Source organism: Brachyistius frenatus, unplaced genomic scaffold (genome assembly GCF_029030835.1).
Source record: "Brachyistius frenatus isolate BFR_SWC_R1_liver_20210118 unplaced genomic scaffold, ASM2903083v1 Contig_74, whole genome shotgun sequence".
Lineage (NCBI taxonomy): Eukaryota > Metazoa > Chordata > Actinopteri > Embiotocidae > Brachyistius > Brachyistius frenatus.
The window spans coordinates 39,762-60,402 of NW_027210673.1; the positions used below are offsets into that span (position 1 = coordinate 39,762).

General features: G+C 44.7%; 1 protein-coding gene across 3 annotated transcripts in view; it reads right to left on the reverse strand.

Moving 5' to 3' along the window:
• Positions 1-206: 206 nt before the first annotated feature.
• The window catches only part of LOC138626467 (reelin-like), a 95,071-nt gene continuing 74,636 nt past the window's right edge, over positions 207-20,641 (reverse strand). The window contains exons 26-65 of one of the 3 annotated variants that reach the window (XM_069708120.1): positions 20,352-20,523; positions 19,889-20,095; positions 19,522-19,757; positions 19,228-19,385; positions 18,904-19,111; positions 18,719-18,795; positions 18,116-18,274; positions 17,775-17,969; positions 16,355-16,628; positions 16,130-16,270; positions 15,831-16,008; positions 15,669-15,753; positions 15,394-15,576; positions 14,993-15,161; positions 14,728-14,833; positions 14,389-14,615; positions 14,011-14,234; positions 13,374-13,524; positions 12,960-13,218; positions 12,521-12,770; positions 12,118-12,286; positions 11,830-11,970; positions 11,347-11,524; positions 10,536-10,729; positions 10,189-10,439; positions 9,928-10,082; positions 9,549-9,763; positions 9,172-9,349; positions 8,875-9,050; positions 8,666-8,772; positions 8,325-8,567; positions 8,065-8,240; positions 7,745-7,818; positions 7,423-7,584; positions 7,161-7,318; positions 6,641-6,860; positions 6,306-6,503; positions 5,832-5,930; positions 3,750-3,876; positions 1,755-1,843 (exon numbers count right to left, since the gene is read on the reverse strand). In XM_069708120.1, coding sequence (XP_069564221.1) covers positions 3,756-3,876; positions 5,832-5,930; positions 6,306-6,503; positions 6,641-6,860; positions 7,161-7,318; positions 7,423-7,584; positions 7,745-7,818; positions 8,065-8,240; positions 8,325-8,567; positions 8,666-8,772; positions 8,875-9,050; positions 9,172-9,349; positions 9,549-9,763; positions 9,928-10,082; positions 10,189-10,439; positions 10,536-10,729; positions 11,347-11,524; positions 11,830-11,970; positions 12,118-12,286; positions 12,521-12,770; positions 12,960-13,218; positions 13,374-13,524; positions 14,011-14,234; positions 14,389-14,615; positions 14,728-14,833; positions 14,993-15,161; positions 15,394-15,576; positions 15,669-15,753; positions 15,831-16,008; positions 16,130-16,270; positions 16,355-16,628; positions 17,775-17,969; positions 18,116-18,274; positions 18,719-18,795; positions 18,904-19,111; positions 19,228-19,385; positions 19,522-19,757; positions 19,889-20,095; positions 20,352-20,523 — 6,874 coding nt within the window. In that variant the 3' untranslated portion in view covers positions 1,755-1,843; positions 3,750-3,755. Of the gene's footprint in view, positions 1,844-3,749; positions 3,877-5,831; positions 5,931-6,305; positions 6,504-6,634; positions 6,861-7,160; positions 7,319-7,422; positions 7,585-7,744; positions 7,819-8,064; positions 8,241-8,324; positions 8,568-8,665; positions 8,773-8,874; positions 9,051-9,171; positions 9,350-9,548; positions 9,764-9,927; positions 10,083-10,188; positions 10,440-10,535; positions 10,730-11,346; positions 11,525-11,829; positions 11,971-12,117; positions 12,287-12,520; positions 12,771-12,959; positions 13,219-13,373; positions 13,525-14,010; positions 14,235-14,388; positions 14,616-14,727; positions 14,834-14,992; positions 15,162-15,393; positions 15,577-15,668; positions 15,754-15,830; positions 16,009-16,129; positions 16,271-16,354; positions 16,629-17,774; positions 17,970-18,115; positions 18,275-18,718; positions 18,796-18,903; positions 19,112-19,227; positions 19,386-19,521; positions 19,758-19,888; positions 20,096-20,351; positions 20,524-20,641 lie in introns of all 3 variants that reach the window. The other 2 variants (XM_069708119.1, XM_069708123.1) reach the window with 2 other exon arrangements.

Below are 20,641 nucleotides of genomic sequence, written 5' to 3' on the forward strand. Positions count from 1 at the left end.
CTCCGTTGTTGTCTGAAATACACATCAGTGACTCACATATTCATTCATCACCAATAACATGAGCACAGTTTATTTTGAGCCAGTCCCATATGGTGATGTATTTTTGCAGGTCTTATTTTAAGTTTGCATCTTTGTCAGGATGTTACGGGCCCAAGAGTCACAATCAGGGAAAAGTAAACAGAAATCAGTGTTGAAAGACAGACTAATTCAATATGGAGATTTATTGACAGTAAGAAAAGTATACAGAAGACAAATGCCAGGCTTATCTTTTAAGAAAGAAAGAGAGCAGCTGAAGCAATGTGTACAGTATGAGGTTTGGACAGTTCTTTATTTCCCTTTTATAAGGCTGCTGGGTCTCCCCATAGTGGATATACATATATATACAGGAGATTGCTATACTGGAGTTACACTGAGGGCAGAGGGTCCATATTACACAGACTTCAAAAAACAACACTAATAGAGCCTCACCTCCAGGTATCAGAAATCAGCAGAGAGGAGAGAGAGAGAGGGGGAGAGAGAGAGAGAGAGAGAGAGAGAGAGGAGGGAAAGAGAGAGAGGAGGGAAAGAGAGAGAGGGGAGAGAGAGAGGGGGGAGAGAGAGAGAAAGGATGGGAAGGGAGGAAACAGCACAAGAGAAGAGGGAAGTGAAGGAAGAGGGGAGATGATGCAGTCCAAGAGCCTGACTCGACTGCCTAATAACTTAACACTAGAAAATAACATACAGATTTCACGCACAGTGCATCTTAAATAGGTTACGTGAAGAACCATTTACCATAAATATCTGTATTTTCGGGAACCAACATATATATAAAAAAAAATGATTTAAAAAAACAAAATTCATTGTTCAGTCTTTTTTTTCTTTTCTTATTTTCTCCTTTCCATCGTCGTGCAAACTGTTCTTTTGTTCCTTCTTGGTGTGGATTTTGGGCTTTTTCCACCCCCGCCCACACCTGATCGAAATAAAACAAGGATAAGGAAACTGAACCCAGCACCCCCCTCCCCTCCCCCCTTAAAAGCATATGAATTAGTAGAAAACGAACAAACAAACAAACAAACAGAACACCACAGTCAACTCATCACAAAAAGAACCCACAGACACACAGAACAGCAAGAACATAGTACTGATTTTTTTGTTTTTTCTTTTTCGAGCTTCTTCATCACCGTTCTTCGTCTTAATGGTCAGTATCATCATTGTGGTCTTTCTCCTGGCGTGCTGGTTGGCGGCAGTGGAGCGGTCCACCCCCCCCCCCCTCGCCCCGGTGGCTCAGTGGAACTGGGAGGCTACTCTCCAATCGGCTGGTCAGTTCAGCAGTGATGTATTATCTCTCAATTTCACAGTGTGGTAGGAAAAGTAGGGTGAGGGGCGGGGCCCAGAGGGACAGATATCACGGGTGGGAACAGGAATTGGAGGAACCACAGCAAAAATAAAAAAAAACAACAACTCGAAAGCCTGACCATCCATGGGGAAAAAGTAAACAAAATGGCCGCTTCACTCCTTCCTTCTGAGTTTCATTCCCGCCGACTTGTGTGGTTGGGAAGGCCTTGATTGGCTGGAGCGTAAACTCATTGGATGGCCCATGTTTGTGGCAGAGGGTATGTAGAGATGGGTGGGGGAAGTCTAAGGCTGACTTGAATCCACGGGTGGATGGGTCTCAACGGGGTGATATGTCTTCAGGAGAAAAAAGGATGTCTGAGGCGGGTCGATATGTGACTGGCAGGTCAGAGAACGAATCCCGACTTGTTGGGTTCAGGCACGCTGCTGCAGTGCCCGCCTCTTGCGGCTGTAGTAGTGACGCATGCCGGTCTGTCTGGCAAAGTTCATCATGTAGTTTTGTTTACGAGTGCTGCGGAGATTCAAAGACAATGAAAAAGGAAGGAAAGGGGGAGGAATGTGGACGTTAGTGATGGAGCAAAGGGCACTAAAACGCCACTTATTCCCATGCACCCGCTCTTATACATGCACGCACACTCACGGATGGTCAAATGCAGCTTCCACTCTCTCTCACATCCGGGTTCATGCTGGCATTTTTAATCATGTTTCAACCATAACCTCAAACACTCAACAGCTGCATGGATCTCATGGTTCGGAGAATGGGTGGCGCTACGTTACACACCTGGATTTGTTTACATTCTGCACAAATGAGAGGCAGCTAGATGGTGAGCATGGTGATAGAACTATCTACATGTATCCAATGGTAGACCAACTATCACAGGACATGACGAAGACACAGGGAGTCTACAAACATATGAACACGATCACGGGGGCGAAACTCTGACTCTGAGTGTTTGAGGTCAGAGTTAAAGGGAAATCAAAAATAAACTAAGGCCATAAAAGTGCAGGGTTGTGAGCAGGAAAAGGATGGTTTTAAAACTAAGTCACAGAGAAAAGCTGCAGAAGATCACTCTTGCTTAGCCTGTTCATTGCCTCTTCCATCCAGCAGGGCGGTGTCAGTGAGCCAGGAGTGCAGCCAGGGCAGGCAGGGGCCTCTGCGAAGCAGGGGGGGCGGGACGGGGGGGGGGGACAGGAGGGGTCGGGGAAGGTAGTAGATGGTGTGTGTGTGTGTGTGTGTGTGTGCGCGTGTGTGTGTGTGTGTGTGTGTGTGTGTGTGTGTGTGTGTGTGTGTGTGTGTGTGTGTGTGTGTGTGTGCGATGGTTGATGCTGTGAAGGCGGAGGTGTGAAGGTGAATGGCAGGGATGGCTCTTAGACTGCATGAGTGTGAGTGTGTGTTTGTGACTTTTGGTCAGAAACCAAAAGAAAATTGAGGAGGAAGCTCCTGGCTCAGAGTCATGTTGTTGTTGTCTTTAGGCAGACAGACAAACAGCCATGAGTAAAAAAAAAAGGATGAAGAGCTGTCGCAACAGTCGATCCGTAAAGCCATGCAGGAACGGAGGAGGTTGAAAAAAGTCGGATGAAACTCAAATGTGAGTTCATTTGAAAATAATGGCGTGTGTGTGATGCCCTTCACTGCACCTGATGCTGGTATGAGAATAGAAAAAAAATAAAATAAAAAAAATTCACCGCTCGAGTGCGATAAATACAAGTCGAACAAACGGTAATCTTTGTCAAGTGGAATCACTGGATTGTAACGCGTCGGCTTATAAATTAGCAGCCAGGTCAAAAACACTACAACAGTCTGTAGGAGAGGTAGTAGCAAGAACAATACAAACAGATACAGGTATAGTGATGGATTACATCACACATATACACACAAACACAGTACCATTGACATTTGTGTATCTAAATTATTACATGAAAAATGCCGCAGTGACTGTGCACACTGCACATTCAAAATCAAAACCATTTACCGGGGAATTGTTTGTATTTTGTGACATTGTGCTGAACCATTTAAGAGAATTCATGTCATTTCAAAGCAGTAAACCATTTGCCACCATTGATTTTCATAATCCCTCCATTCACTGCACTGTCATGAATATTGTTGGACTTTCTGTGCTGAGAGTTGTCTCTTAAAATCTGTGTGTTTTGATGTTTTTGTCAGCAAAACCTCCACCTGAACACTGTGAGCAGCTGGCCTGCCCTTTGACCTGCCGGGGGCTTTAGTTTAGGCGAGGGCATGGGGATGACCATGGTGATGATGATGATGATGATGATGATGAAGGAGGGGTGGATGTGTAAGTAAAATTAAAGATGATTGTCTGCAGTGTAACGGGGAGAGAAAAAGGGTTGGGGGGCTGGGGGGGGCTGAAGAGGGGGTGGGGGGGGCTGCATTCAGGAAGAGGCGGAGAACTTACCTGACACTACAGCCATGCCAGAGGGAGCAGAATACAGAAGAGAGCAGAGGTTAGAGCGCGAGAGGGAAGAGGCAGGAGGAGGGGACTGCTGTCTTGCAGAAAGGTCTGGGGGGGTAGGAGCCCCAGCCTGGGGAGGCAGGGGCCCAAAGTGGGAGACGGGGAGAGAGGAAGGCAGAAAGAGAAGTCAGAGTTTCAAGGAAGAAGTGAGAGCAAGTGGGGAAAAAAAAACAAAACAGAGAGAACGTGGAAGAAAAAACATGAAAGAAATATGGAGAACAGAAGAGACGGTGGAGATCGAGTTAGGAGACGGTAGAGAAATGTGACAAAGATGAAAGTAAGAGATAACCGCAGGTAGAGGTGAAAGATACACAGCAGTAATCCATCCGTCGTATGCCAGAACGGCAAAATAAACAGAGAAAGAGGCGGAGAAGGAATTTGGAGGAAAGAAAGAGGAAAGACAGGACAAGGAGGAGGATGAGGAGGAGGAGGAGGAGGAGGAGGAGGAGGAGGATGAAGTGAGGTAGGAAAAGATGCAGCACAAGCAGAGGAATGAGCATGACCACATGATCAAACACATCAGTGACATTAAGCAGCAGGGAGGAGAGGCGCGTGGAGCAAAAGGAAAAGATTGAGCAGGAGGAGTGAGAGGAAGAATGTGTGAAGGAGTGGTGAACAGAGAGAAATAAACAACAGAGCAAAGTGTGAGGATCACGGTCACTCTTTTCAGCAGACACTGTTGAAAACTGAGCGAGTGCAAGGGAGGGAGTGGGACAGGTCACGGCCATGTAGACCAGGGACAGCTCAGGTTAGGCGTAAGTGTGTGTTCAAGTGTGTTTGTGTGTAAATTTGCATAATCTGTCCATGACATGGATGTTGTATGCAGCATTTGAAATGCTTTGGGTACATCTGAACGAACAATGGGCACCCACATCAGAGGGAACATTGCTCTAAGACCCACAGCAACATGCATACAATGCATTTGAAATGCTTTATGATGCTGCCATGTTAAGAATATGCTATAGACCAGTATAGACCATGTTCATGATATCTTCAGTGCCCTGCAGAATTTCCACTTTTGCCATGTTTACGCCCTGTTTGAAAGCTGGAACTGACTTCCAGTTGGAGAAAAGTTACTGGTCCCGGTTAAGAACTAAAACGCAACGCAAATGTAAAAATGGGAAAAAAGAAAGAGAAAAACAATCAGTGAAAAAGTGCAGTGTCCGCAAATTCCATCAAATCAAATTTAAGAAACATTTTATTCCCTGATGAAATAAATACAGTGATGCAATTTTTGCATGAAATGGATGTGACCATGGAAACAAAAATAGACCAGTTAGACTTGGAATTCACAGCAGAACAAAAACACACCATTTCATAAATGTGAAGCCACCATCACTGTTTCCACTCATGTACTGAGGAGACGAGAGTGATCTGTGTTCAGTGATCTCTGCCATGCCTTACAATGGCCACTGGGGGCAGATGGGTTAACTGCAAACAAGTGAAACTATGAATGGATATGTGAATGAGTGCATCAGCACAAAACAAATGGCGACATTAAAAACAATAATGGAATGTATTATTTAAATTGTTTAACGTTATCTATGATCCTTTAGGGCTCTAAATCTGGTATGGTGTAAGACGTTTTAGACATTTCAGTGGAAAAATACATTAGATGGTGACAGGTTGTTCATCTAGAAGATGCATGGGCTCTACAAAACACTGAAAATATGATGATGTGACAGCAGGATTTGATCTGTTGCACACAGAACAGCCATCCACAAGTAGAACCTTTCACAGCAAAGCTCGGCGCAGTACATTTTCTACTCTGCTTGCCTGACACCATTAGATTAGCTGTGATTAGCATATAAAACAAGTGACTGTTGAGATGTTTGTCATAGGTGGAAAGCAGCACACATGTAGATGTATTTATTGATGTCTGTGTGTAAACTGTAACCCTGTGTTAGTGTGGAGTGGAGGGAACCATTTGCTCGGGTGAGGCAGAGGCAGAGGTAGAAACAGGGTCAGATCAGGGCTCTGTTGGGGGCCAGTCTGGGAGGGGCCGGCTGGGAATTGGGTACTCACAGAACTACTTCCACATGGTCCAGCGCCCACTGGTCATGTCCCACACCATCGTGTCGTGGCTGCCACCATCGCAGCATCACCCCTTTAACCCTCGCCTCACTGGAGAGATGGTGGAAACGTCTTAGGGTCAGTCAACAAGTGTGTGAGCGTTTATATCAGCATCAGAGCAACCTAAAGCCATTTACCACATTTTCCTCGTCCGGTTACGCGACATTAATAAAAACAGCTTTTAAAACAGAAACTATTAGATTAACATGGACAAATGCAGACTTAATCGGCTTAACAGATGTACAGTATAATGCAGATGAGTTACTGATGTTAGCGGCTTATTAAACCCATTACCCTTTATTAATGACTCACCATCTTTGATAAAGTAATTATTAACAGTCATAAAGTCAGTTACAATTCATAAGTCCACACATTTAAATTGATTATACATCTGCATGTCTCTAGGTGTCTCTATGCATCACTCACAGTGGGATGTTGTAGGAAACTCTCTGGGCCTTTATGAAGTCTTTAGGCTGGTGCTGGGCGATTACGTGCCAGCTGACTCCATTGTTGACGCTGTATTGTAGCAGCACAGCCCGGTCAACTGTGTCAGCTTGATCCAGAGCTATGTTACAGCTGTCTGTCTGTGCCACACTGCCGATCTGCAGCACAAACATGATCTTACTGCGAGGAGACAGACAGGGGAGGAAAAGGAGAGGAGATTAGAGAGAAAATATCACAGGTAGATAATACCGGCCCTTCTGTGGAGAAAACTAATCTATTATATCATTAGTTCATTTATGATCTGATAGTACCTGTACCTGGCCCGAGTGAGGTCCAGTGGTTTGGTAACTGCCTGCCTCATCTTACAGCCATTGAAGTAGAGTGAGTCTCCGTGGGCGTGTGGTGACAGCTGCCCACAGCCACTGCCCACTCCTCCACCCTGGATCAGCTGCCAGCTCTCCTGAGACACGCTGCCAGACTCAAAGTTGTCTTTGATGGAGCTGGGCAGGTCACCGCTGGAGAGGGAGCAGTCGTCACCTGTCGAGGTGAGAGAGGAAGCGCAGCGGATGTGATGAATAAGGGAAAATAAAAAAAAATGACAGGTGTTAGATTAGTAATCATTTAAAAGTATAATCAGAGCAGGGAGGAGTTTCTCCAGGTTAGCTGCCTGATCAGAAGAAAACATTTAGCAAATTTTTGATGCAAATCTTAACTCTTGACCTTTTTCTCCCTCACATTAGTTTACTTCACAAAAGCAACTTCACCTTACATATACAGTATATCTCTGCTGAACAACATAACTGATACAACTCTAAAAATATCTTGTTTGTGGCCCACCATGGTATCCTTCATCACAGATGCAGACTACTCCATTTGTACAGTAGCCGTGGCCGCTGCAGAGCCCCGGGCAGGCCTCGCCAATGTAAACATGGTCCACTCCCCAGCTCTGGCGCTCTCCTGTGCCCTCCTTTTGAATCCAGCGGAACTGGGTGGCCCTGTAAATATACAATAAACCACAAAAGGCTTACACGTCTGTAGCCAACAGAGCTGTTGATGTGTTTTGCTGCAGACTACTCAAACACAATGAGTGCAGTTCTACCCTGAGGAGACGTGGTCCGGCAGCTGGACAGTGACCCTGGTCCATGTTGAGCTGTTGACTGGACTGTAGATTGTGGATTCATGGAACTGGAAGGGAGAGCAGCCCACGTTGTTGACTGAGGAGGGGAGGCATTCAGACTGCACCAGCTGCCACGAGTCAGACCTGAGCAGAGACAGGAAGAGCTGAAAACAGCTCACGTAAAGCAAATCCTACAAACAAAATATTGTTAAGTAGTGCGTGTGGAGGGAAGCTATTGCTGCTTTGCTGGACTCCCTAAAGATCCCGTTGGATCTTGTTTCAGGCTTCTCCTCATTTTTCCTACCTTGCATCCTTTCTGTACTGCAGCAGGACAGAATGATGGCCTTCACATGTGTCCGCCTCACAACCAACAACAATCTGCAACAAAGTGAGATGTAAGAAACGGAAGTCGCCATTCACAAGATAACTGAAGATGCTATCATAGCAATGGATTTAGGATTTTTAGGATTTTATACACTTTATTAATCCCCGAGGGGAAATTTCTTTACTACAGCAGGGGGGCTCTCAGGGGGGAGATGCTGCAGCAGGCTGCCACTAGCGCGGCGCCAGGTAACCTGACCTGAGGTGCATGTTTTTGGATGGGGCTGTCTTGCAGTACTGTACCTTGAACTGTAAAATATATCCAGGCTGCACTATGAGTTCTCGAGTGGCCAGGATGTTGTGTGTCTTGTCTTGGTTCTTGTTCGGCCAGTAGAGGTGAAATGAGGGATTTCCACAGAAGCCAGCTGTACGCACAGCATTAGGGTAGAAACTCCAGCTTTCCTCGTGGGAAACGCCCTCTAGTGAAAAGAGAGGAGGACATGGCAAAGTGATTTTTAGAGTATTTATTTAGCATCCAACTGCTTAACCAAATTCAAACTCACCATCATCAAATGTGTCAAGCAGGGTGGATGGGTTGATGTCTGACCCTCCCACCAAGATGTTGTCTATGGCCCACTGGGCTCTTTCCAGGCTCGGAGTGGCCAGGCCAGAGGAAATGGTAAAAGGCTGCCACCAGCGCAGGCGTGTAGCATTGGTCAGAGCTCCTTCTGGCAGAACAATATAGTCTCTCCTCACTGACACATACTTCAGATAGTCCATCTCATGCAGCAGCATCCAGGAAACACCTGAGTATTCACAGAACAAGAAAGTTAAACATAAAAGACAGAAGATGAAAAAAGGTAAACGCACAAATTGCAATTCAGCATGATTGTTGTTAGTCCACCTCCATCGGTAGAGTAATCCAGCAGCACGCCCTCTTTACGACAAGTTGGACGATGGCACATGGTCAAGTTATCTTCACTTCCAATTCTAGCCCAGTACTCCACAAACCTGTCAACAAAAACATGCGACTCATACAGCAGTTAAAGTAGCTCAATGTTTAAAGATGAACAGAAATCTTCTCGCCGTGATAGATACAAGATGAGTACTGACTTGGCTCCCCGGAGGTCCAGATCAGCAGTGACAGCCTGTCTGGCGTCAGCCCCGCCAAAATACAGGGCTGTCCCTTCTACCAACACACCACAGTCTGTGCAGGGCTTACCGCCCTCCAGCACCTGCCACTGAGGCCCTGCTGCCCCCTCCCAGTCAAAACGCTCCTTCAGAGATGCCTTCAAAAAATGAAGAAGAGAAGAAAAACATACAAATCAAGGACCATCTCATAACATCAAGATATTCTTTTCTAATGTGTCTTTGACATTAAGAAGCGTGTAAAAGCTGATTCAAAGCTACCTTAAGAGCAGTGCTGGCGTAGCAGTTTGGTCCTGTGAATCCTGGATCACAGAGACAGCGTTGATCCAGACAGTCTCCATGTCCCCCACAGTGGCTGTCGCATGCTGGCCCGATGTAAAAGTTCTCCACACCCCACTGAATGTCTGAGTGCTGCTGGTAGAACCGGAACCGCACCGCGCTGAGGAAAAGACAAGACAGAGGAGTCAGGTAGCATGCATACAATTTTCATAATTAATTTGACCACTTTAATAATTCATATATACACAATAGATTAATCCATTCATCATTTTGAAGTATGAGATGATAATAACACTAAATATGAAGCAGCCCTTTGTGTTTAGTTTAAAGTATATAGACGTGGAGGTGGGAGGTCTTACGTGTCAGCCAGGCTGTCAGGCAGAGGGTAGACTGCCCTCTTCCAGCCTTCAGCAGAGAAGAAGACTGATGGCTGGGACACCTGGCCACCACAGCGAGGGTCAGCAGGCAGGCACTGAGGAACCAGGTACTTCCAGGTCACCCCAAAGTCTACCGAATACTGAACATGAACTTGCCGGTCCCCGTGTCGCTCTGGCACACTGCAGCCAACAGCAATCTAAATCAACACACAGACACTAACAAGGTTAATTGACCAGGTCCTTCCAGCTTAAATTATTAAAGCCCAAAATGTTAGAATCAACTTGAATCACGAAAAAGATGTCACACAAACACAAATAAATATTTATATTATCCATGGGTCATTTCAGGCTCATTAGTTACCTTGAACTGCATGACCCAGCCCTTGTCAGGAACGATATCATGTGTAACAGCATACACTTCTCTCCCATCAGCATTTCCACACACCATTACTCCATCAGGGGAGCTGCAGAAGCGCTGCACTGAACAGTCCTCTGAGAACAACCAATGATCGCTCACTGAGAAGAAACAAAAAGAGAGTGGCAAAAATTTGAGTCTAATAAAACCAAATGACTCCGTTTGGTAATAAAAACATGTTAAATTGAGGCACTGATTCAGAAATACCTATTGGGGCTTCTTCCTGCTCGCTCACTGGACCTATCCTTCCTGAGGTCTCATCGGCAGGCGCTCTCTCGTGGTTAGGCAATGCCACCCCACCAAATGTGTCAGAGATCTGTGCCCTTGGGTCTGAGCCTGCGATGAGGACGTTATCTAAAGCCCAATCACTGTGGTCTGCCCCGTCGTGCTGTGGCTGCCACCAACGTACACGGATTCCTTCCTGACGAGCAGCAGGGGGCAGCAGCACGTTCACAAACCTGAACAGATGAGACGATAAAGAGACTCACAGACAGCCTGCTTCAGTTGTGTGCATGTAGTTATGCTGCATGGGTGGCATGGTGGAAAAAACGTACCCAGGCTTGGTGTACAGATCATAGAAGATCTCTGTCAGCAGATGCCAGTTGATTCCTCCATTCAAACTGTACTCCAGAAGGACACCCTGGTTGCGGTTACTAGGCGGGATCATGCAGCCATACATGAAGTAGAACTGGATGAACTCGGCGTTGGTCAGGTTCAGGTCCACTGTCACCAGCTGACGGCTGCAACTCTGTGCACAGACACATAGTGAAATGTAGTCAAGAATTGATCTACAAGGAAAAGCAAAAGGCTAAAAAATAATCTGTTATTTTTCTAACTACATTAATGTTAACGGAACTTAATCAGAACTATAAAAGATGTTCATGTCGCCTAATGCTAGATGTAAGCAGCTGCTCTTAAGACTTTTCTCTAGTAGTGTATCCCTCCACAATAACATAAGCCTGTTGACAGATATCCACTTACAACACGATCCTAAATGCCTTGAAAACCTAAGCTCTACATTAAGCTGACAGCTACTTTGTGGTATTTTATTTAACAGACTGATAACTGAAGCAACATCCATTAGACACTGTTAGATGTCTATCTTATCTAACTGGCTCTGTATCACCGGTTTGCTCCATTGAATCAGCGATTCAATGCTTTTGTAGTTGTAATTGGAAAAGTTTGTTTTTTCAGTCCCCACCAATGGTACATCAAACTAATGTCCCAAAGGATGTGTGAATATGTGTGTTATAAAATGAATGTGTTTTAATTGCATTTACCCTCCACAAAATCCGTAGTTATACTGCATTTCATGATATAAAAGTTAAAGCACAGAATGGAATAAAAATCCACATGTTGTCTTACCCCACTGAAGTGCAGTGCAGCTCCAGAGGCCACAGCTCCACACACAGTGCTGAGCTTCCCACCAGTGAGGATGTGCCAGTGACTGAGAGAGGGAGCTCGACTAAAGCTGTCCTTCAGCTGGGAAGGCAAAGGTACCACAGGCTCATCACAGTACTCTCCTCCCCACTCTGGGTCACACCTGGTGAGGACGGTGGAGTCAGATACAAATAACCAGATTCAAGGACAAGCTAGACATCAAATTATAGTGAGTTTACTGACTTAAATATCACAACAACAAAAATGCTATAAACAACTTTGTTTGCATGATTAATTAAAAACATTAAGCCCACGCATTAGTCCATATACATTCTGTTTTCAAATAAAATAATGAGACAACATATATTTATATAACACTTTAAACATTTTGCTTATTAATAGCAGCTGTCATTCCAGACATTTACAATAAAAATTGTTCTATGCATGCATAAATCTGGCATTACTTACACACAAGAGCTCTGTTGGCAGCGTCCGTGTCCAGAGCACATATCTGGGCAGCCATCTCCGATATAGAGGTTATCGAGAGCCCAGGTCTGCTGCTTGTCAAAGGGAGCCTGCTGGAACCAACGGAACCTTGTGGCAGGAGACCTACAGATATAAATCAAAGTCAAAGATGCTAGATTATACAGGAAGGAATTAAACTGAAGATCATGACATGGCACTTTATGATTTGTGTCCCATCATATTGTTGTATGTTTGTCCATGTTTCTGAATAAAGAGAAGGGCTGTGCTGACCTGGCATATGATGGGATAGATAGGGTGACGCGGCCCCACTTGTTGTACGTGTCAGAAACCAGAAGTCGCTGCAGAGTGTAGGAAGAGCAGTCAGGGCTTGTAGGCAGACAGTCTCTGACCACAGGCTGCCAGGTCAAACCCAGATCCAGAGAATACTCCAATTCTACAGCTGCAGAAACAAGATGTAGACTTCTTTAAACTTCTTCTCACATCTTTGTTCAATTGTATTTTATGACAGATGGCTCTTTTAATGAAAAACAACAAGAGCATGTTAAAATCCAAAATTTCTGTGAAAAAAGTCACAACATTGCTCTTCTGTTCTATCATATCACTTTTCAATGCAAAACTTTAAGTAAAAAAAAAAACACTAATAACATCTTCATGAATGATTCCTATTCCTTACAGTAGCAGGAGTTTGTGACAGAGCAGGAGGCGGAGAAGTCAAACTGGATAAATGCGTCGTGACCCAAACTGATGTCAGTGGTAACAGCATAGCGTGTGTTGGACTTCTCTATAAATGCAAAAGCAGGTCCATCAGAGCCACAGACAGGCATTCGGGTGCCTCCAGGGTGGAGGAGCCATGAGCGCCCATCAATTGAGGAGAAATCATCTTCTAGAGGTCCCCAGCCACTGGCACTGCCACCTACCACCACCTATTCAAAGAAAGATAAATGTTTTCATGGTTAACGCAAAGAAGGCAGATAATGTAGAAACCAATTTCACATTGGAGAGATGAAAAAAATTAATTTAGTTTGGATGGATAAGAGCCATGACGTTCCAGCACTTATGATTACAACACTTAATAATGGATAGATGGTTGGATGGATGATCACTTAATGTACCTGGTCAATGACCCATGGGCTGTAAAAGTGTCCGTTTTCTGAGGGCTGCCACCAGCGGAGGCGAGTGGAGGTCGTGCGGGCACGCAGCGGGATCTCCAGAGCAACCAGACGAGCCTGATTACTGCTGTTACTGAAAAGAAATTCCTGCAGGAGTCCCCAGGTCAGACCTCCATCCACAGAGAACTGAAGCAAAACAGGCTGGGAACGAGGGTCTGGAGCCGCTTTACCACAGCCAAGACGTAGGAAGAACTGAACAAACCTGAAGAGTGAGGCCATTAAGACACGGGAATCTTACTGACAACTGTAGATTTAATAGAACCCACGATTTAAAGATTTGTTTGGTTAAAATATATTGTAAAAATGTTTAAATATGCATTTCTTTGTTTGTTGGTGTTGATGTAGGTACATAATTACCTAGCATTCGACAAGTCCATGTCATTAGTGAACAACATGCGCAAGCCATCCTCACTGAAGAACAGGTGGTTCCCGCTTGACATGATTCCACACTTCCTGGATGGTTTACCACCACTCAGCAGTCTAAACCGCTCGGCATCCACAGCTCCCCCTAGAAACACAAGCACATAGAACACAAACATACAAAACATCACATCTAACAATACAATTCTCAAACCATCGTAAATGCATCATAACAGTATTAACAAAACAGAAGGAAAAGAACCTAATCTTCATTATAGTCTCTAAAATAATACTAATAGTACTACTATTTTTACTGCTATTACTAATACTACTACTAATAATAATTATAATAATAAAAAGTGAATACGAATTCAACAAGTGATAGCTCACATCACATTCAAGTTTTGGACCAAAAACAGTCAGACAAGCTTTTTTCAAGCTGCCATAAAAGTGCAGTGACCATATGATCAGGTTTGCAACTAATTCCCCACAAACAAGATTTCTGGTTGTTGTTATCTCATCAATAAATACTGTACAGATGCATAATAACCCTCAATGTCCTCACACAGAAACATGGACAACAAACAGTCTGATTCCCTGGGGCTGCGATGAGCCTCTCTGTGTGTGTGTGTACCTTCAAAGTCCTCCTTGAGGAAGTCAGGGTTGGGGGTGTCAGGCACGGAACAGTCAGGTCCAGAGAATCCAGGGTCACACACACAGTGGGTTCCACCCACACAGGCCCCATGACCGTTACACATGTCCTGACACTGTGGGCCAATGTAGACGTTGTCGAGTGCCCACATAGGAGGAGCCGATCCAGTTGAGAAGAAACCTTGATACCACCGGAACCTTACTGATCTGCATTACATTAACAAACCAAGGATTAGTGAGTCACAGATACAGACAGACATTTTTGGCGTCATTATACTGAAATAATTTGAAAAGGTTTCCCCAAATGTTGCCCTTTATTTTCTTTTGCAGAGCTGCTCTACCGGACGCATTTCATCCTTACCCACAGAGGCGAAGCTTGCCAAAGTGAATGACCTCCCTCCTCCAGCCCTGAGTGGTACCAGGGAAATAGATGCTAGCAGGGTGAAGTTCGGTGGAGCAAAGTGAGGAGGGCTGAGGTCCACCGGCACACAGAGGCACCAAAAGGTGCCACGTGGCACCAAAGTCCCGTGAGAACTCCAGACGCACTGGATGAGCAGAGGAGCTTTCAGCTGTGCAGCCCACATTAATCTGGAGACACAAATATAAACAAGATGAGAGAGGATGACAGGCAAGGATTTAAGTGTTGAATGAATAAGTTATTATGATTGACGCTTTGTAAATGACGTGTGTGTTTGTGTACCTCAAATTGGATGATGGTGTTCTCATTTACGTCAATGTCCCTGGTGGTAATGGAGTGCTCACCAAGCTCACTGGAGACAAACACCATCGCTGATTCATCCTCCTCCCTGCAACAATGACACACAAAAACACGCATATTAGTCTGGGCTAAAAAATGCTCGGGTTTTACCACCAATGGCATCACAGATAATATATAAACATAAACACAGCCTTTTTCATTTTCAACATTCAAAATGAAGTGTAAAAACTTTAGAAGTTTTTCTTACAGGCCGGTCTTCTGGTAGGGGCAGTAGAGACCAGTATTTCCCCCAGGAGAGAACAGCCAGTTGGACTCATTGGGACCTTCCTCAAAGCTGTCAATCACCACCGGTGGGTTGTGTAAGGAGCTGCCATCAATGATGAGATCATCTATCACCCACACCTCCTCCTTTTTACCTAAGGGCATACAATTGTGAAGATTGTTATACACTGAGTCTAGAAATTTGGCCTAATGGCTGAGTATGAGCAAAAACAAATACAGTAGGAAACATTATTAGTGTTTGGACAGAAATGGAAGGAGAAAAGAAGAGTTAAATAAAGTTCAGGAAAAGTAGGATTTTAGAAAAATAAACATGTAAACAGTGAAGACGTGTAAAGTTTTACTGTGCTTTCACACGTGTCCACGCACCGCTGTTGTAAGGCTGCCAGAGTCTGAAACGGGTGGCGTTGGTCTGAGCACTGGCTGGCAGTGGCAGATGGAGGAACAGAGTGTCAGTAGAAGCTGGGAAGTAAAACTCATCCAACAGCAGCCAGCTGATTCCCCCATTCACAGAGTACTGCAGCAGCACTGAGTGGGAGCGCTCTGGGACACCTAGAAAGAACCACAGGTAAAAACATTTTAAAAACATCAATGCCACACAAAAATGCAGCTACACCCCAAAGAAAAACAGAGTTAAGTAGTACCTTTAGTGATGAATTTGAAGGAGAACTGGATGTAGAGAGTGTTTGAGCAGTCCAAATCTCGTGACACTATCATTCGCAGACCATCCTGCAAACAGACAGAAAACAATTTATTTATCGGCCAGTTAAGGTGTGTCGATGATGCATGGTATTAAAGAGCCCTACCCCTTTAAAGATAAGGGCAGTGCCAGATTTAAGAGGCTCTCCGCTCAGAGTTCCCCTCTCTGCTCCATACACCTCAGGCCAGGTCTCCTGCTGCAAGTTCTCATTAAAGTCCTCTCTCAGTACAGATGGCAGTGGGGACAAAGGAACACAATGCGTTCCTCCATAACCCTTATCACACCTGTGTGACAACAGGAAGAAAAAGTAAGGGTAGGTAACATTTATCTGTTGACAGAAAATAAGTGGAAAACTGACCAAAGACTAAAATTAACTAGCTGTGTAGAAAAGCCGGTTTTACGTACACACAGCGTCCATTGTCGCACAGACCGTGTCCTGAGCACATCCAGGGGCAGCCAGGGGCCAGTAATATGTTATCGAGAGCCCATCCTTCTGCCCCTGGGGTGAAGTGGGTCTGGATCCAACGGAACCGAGTCCTGGGGGAACTGATTTAACAACATGTTATCAAGAAAAAGGAAATTCATACACTTTCACCACATATAATAATCTTTTGGAACAAAACCACGTACTTGGCAGCACTGGGCAGGTAGACGGTGATCCTCCTCCAGTGTTTGTACTGGGTTGATGTATAGATGGAACTCTGAGTATAACCGGCACAGCCGATGGCCGGGGGCACGCACTCAGGGGTGATGAGGGACCAGTGTCGACCACAGTCTGTGGAGTACTCCAGGCGCACACCGTGGGAGAATGAAGTGGACTTACTGCAGCCCATACTCAGCTCGAACTGCAGGAAGGATGAGCCTGACACCTCGAAGTCCCAACTTTCTGCATATCTTGGCTTCTCTGCAAACACACGGTGAGAGCAACATTGGATATTTTTTTTTTTTAGCACAAACTATAACTTGATTCTAGTTAAAACAAGGTTACAGTGATTTACATTTTTTTATTCAAGTCCACTTAAAAAAAAAAAAAAATACCCAATTTAGAAGAAAAAAATCCTAGAAGGTCCTCCTAGGGATTAAACGTGTTTATAAACCTTTGCAAATCACTATGAACGCTAACTTTTACATTATTACATACCACACTATACAGTATATTATTACATGAGTTATGGCAGGAACAAGAATTGAAAAGATTTATGTCAAAATGTATTTATGTCATTCTCTGTATTTAAATGATTTCATTTTCACTGTAAGGTGTACAAAACAAACACAAACTCATTACCTTCCAATGAAAAGTCAAATATAGCCTCGAAAATAATAGGTACTGCAGAGTTATGTGTGAAATGCATGCATGTTTCAGCGCATACGAGAACAGTCAATCAGTGTTTCATGGATTCACACAGAAGCTTCATGTTTTTAGATGTGCTGCCAAATTGCTCTTGCTGTGCTCACTTAATGAATGGCCCAGTTGTAATGTACTATTTGTACAAAGTAAATCCGCTCACAGCTTGTTGCGAGCAAAAATAACAGGCAGGATGTTCAATCAGGTTTGCTCTCATTAATAATGCAGGACCCACGGCGCCACAGTAAATGGGTGATTCAATTTCAGCCTGTTGTGTGTATAATACTGTGATGCGCCATGTGCCAGCCACTTGTGTGGCTTGTTTGAGCACTTGTGAGTGTGAAAATACAGTAAGAGTACAAGGTGTACTCAATGTGTCTATAAGCATACAGAGTATGTATACTATATATAAATGCAAATTGTTTGATATGTTACACTTTCACAATACACTGAGTAAGCAAGCTGCTCCGCAGTAACGTTTTACTTTGCATTCATTCACTTAAACATATTCACACTGAGCTGCTCACTACAAACTCAGAAACTTCACAGAGGCAGTCAGGTTTACGTGGTGTTACTCAGGGACTACTTGACACTGACTGTTGAGGGAGTGACGAATACTCCTTCACTTTCTATGCATATATTTTTCCACACAGTCAATCCTCTACTCCAAGTGTGTATATGTATGTGCTTATGAACAAAACTCACTGTCAATGGCCTCAGAGTTGAAGGTAAGTGCTGTGTCCAGAGATAAGCAGTCCACAGTCACCTCTCCACCCTGAATACGGTACCAGTTGTGCCTCAGAGGCGTCTGGCCATCGAACTTGTCAATGAAACCTGTTCTGGAGCTGTCGTTCATACCAATCAGAACATCATCCAGAGCCCACTGGGCAGAATGTTTCCCTACAAGGACGAGGAAGAAAAAAGGAAAAACAAAATTCAATACCAATATTATATCAATTATAATATCAATATCAATTTTTTTTTTTTACTAATAAAGCAGTAGGTACATTCTACTTTTGTGTGTTTTTCTGGAAAAGCGTAATAACCTTGCTGTGGCTGCCACCACCGAAACACTGTGTAGGGGGTTTTCGCTGCAGGTGGCAGCTCGATGGTCACAACTTGGGGCTCCAGGAAGGAACTAAAGTCCAACTCCCTCAGGAACTGCCACTGGATCCCGTTGTTGGTAGAAAACTGCACAATGACACCTAAAACCACAAAAGAAATGTATAGCCCTTTGAGAGCAACTACACAACTGAGAATATTTAAAAACAAGAGACAAAAAAATAATTATACACAATAGACGAACTGTTTGGGAGGCTGGCAGTGTTTTATCTGATGCTGCAGAAATTATTGGACTGAGCCTTCAGCACTGCTGCAGGCCAAAAATCCACAACGTGCTGACTGATGAACAGAATAGAACAGACAGTGAGGATCAGATCTGTAGCTGCACAGCTTTGGCTGGATCACAAGGCTGATCAAAGACAGTGAGGAGGAACAGATGGAGACAAGCCAGCGGTGAACTGGTGAGATCAGATGTGTAGCTGCTCTGCACAGACTGCGCTGTGAAGGGACAGCCACATGGATCCAGCAGAGGGCCTCAGTACAGTAAGTAAAGTAGCCACATACTGCTTCTGTGGTTTGAATATTACCTTCATTGCGGGAGCGAGGCCTGGTGCAAGTGGGTCCCAAACTCTTACTGCCAATTCGGATGTAGAATTGAACCAACCTGTGTGCAAACATTTATAAAACTGAATTTCATATTCAACAAACTTGAATACATTTATTTGGTCTCAAGTGTTTAAATATGAGAGATTTATAGGAGTGTTCCTCTCACCGTGTGTTGGTGGTGTCTAGAGGCACGGTGCGGGCCTCTCTCCTCCCAGGGCTACTGAAGTAAAGGGCCTTGCCCTCACCAATGATGCCACAGCCTCCTCCGATTTGTCCCCCACTTAGGCTCTGCCAGAGCGGGCTCAGCTTCCCCTCAAAGCCCTCCGTCAGTTCTGTGGGACTGGCTACAGATGGGACACAACTATCCTGCTCCACTATGAAAAAAAGAACAATCATAAGGTACAATTTTAAGATTTATTAGAACACATCATCTTTTTAAATGTATTTCTTTTCTTTCATTAATTTGTCTCTCTCTGTCACTGTACACTACCTGTGAATCCCATATCACAGAAGCACACTCCAGAGATACAATCGCCATGTCCCCCACAGTGGTTTGGACAGGGCTCAGAGATGTAGACGCCATCCAGTGCAAACGGGGGGGCATCTCTGTACATGCTGCTCTCCTGGAACCAACGGAACCTGGTTTTACTGGGAAAAGGAGGACATAGATGACAAACCGAGCTATTCAGAAGCAATCGAAAAATATTCTACATCTAAAATAGTTTTTCCAAAAAACCTTTACACAACTTAGCGGACCAAATTACATGCCTGTTCCCATATCTACCTGGCTGCCACGTTGCGGGGTACGACCACAGTGACCCTGGTCCACTGTTCATAGTCCCCAGTGTTGTAGACAGAGGGCTCTCTGAGTTCACGACCACTGCCTTCACAGACCCCCGCCCCTGGGGATCCCGGGTAACAGCCCTCTTTCACCAGGGCCCAGGTACGACCGGCATCATGGGAGTACTGCAGCAGGACCGGGGCAGATGCGCTGAACTCTGACTCACAGCCGATGTTCAACTGGTAAGAGAAATAGAAAATAATTTCATTTCACCAGAGAGAAAGGGGAAATGATGCATTTTGTCTGGATTGTCTTTCAAAACGTTTCATGTTCATCCACATTAAACATATTTTTTAAAATGTTCCCCAACCTTAAACTGAAGAGTGTAGCCAGAACGCAGGGCTAGGTCCCGGGTCACAGCCACCCTGTCCCCGTCAGAGCGCCCAAACACCATGGCAGAGGGAGTTGGAGCACAGAAGCTGTTGTTGCTTTCCCTCTCCATGCCTTCATTACCCAGCATCAGCCAAACACTCATCTGGTTCAGAGGGTAGTCGAATGCTGGCTTCTCGTAAAAGTTCTGCAGAGACAGAAGACAGCGCAGTTTTACTGTTGTGCTCTGTGTCCATACTTGTCAGTGTCTGCAGCAGAGCAGAGTTCTCATGAGATAAATGGATTCACATGAGGAAGGATTTTATAGCTGGTCTATCTCAGATTGGTTGACGCTTTCCATTACAGCAAAAGAAATACTGCCTTCAGAGCAGGCCCAAGCTGGTGCACGAGGTCAGAGCACAAATTAGAAGTTGCAAGAAAAACTGCTCAAACTGATTCCTGACCTGTGGTAGAGTAGGATTGGCCATGGGGATGATGTGTTTCTCCCTCTCTGACAAAATTATAACATCATCAATTGCCCACTGGTCATAGCCATCGCCGGAGTGAAGAGGCTGCCACCAACGAAACCTTGTGGAGGGCGTTTTGGAGGCCAAGGGAAGTTCATAATGGACAAAGCTATGAAAGGCATGAGACAGGTTACAGACGCTTCTCTTGTAAAAAATAAAATCATCACAGACAAAATACTCTTTTTGCATAAGGAACACAACAAACAGTAAAAGCAGATCTAATGCAC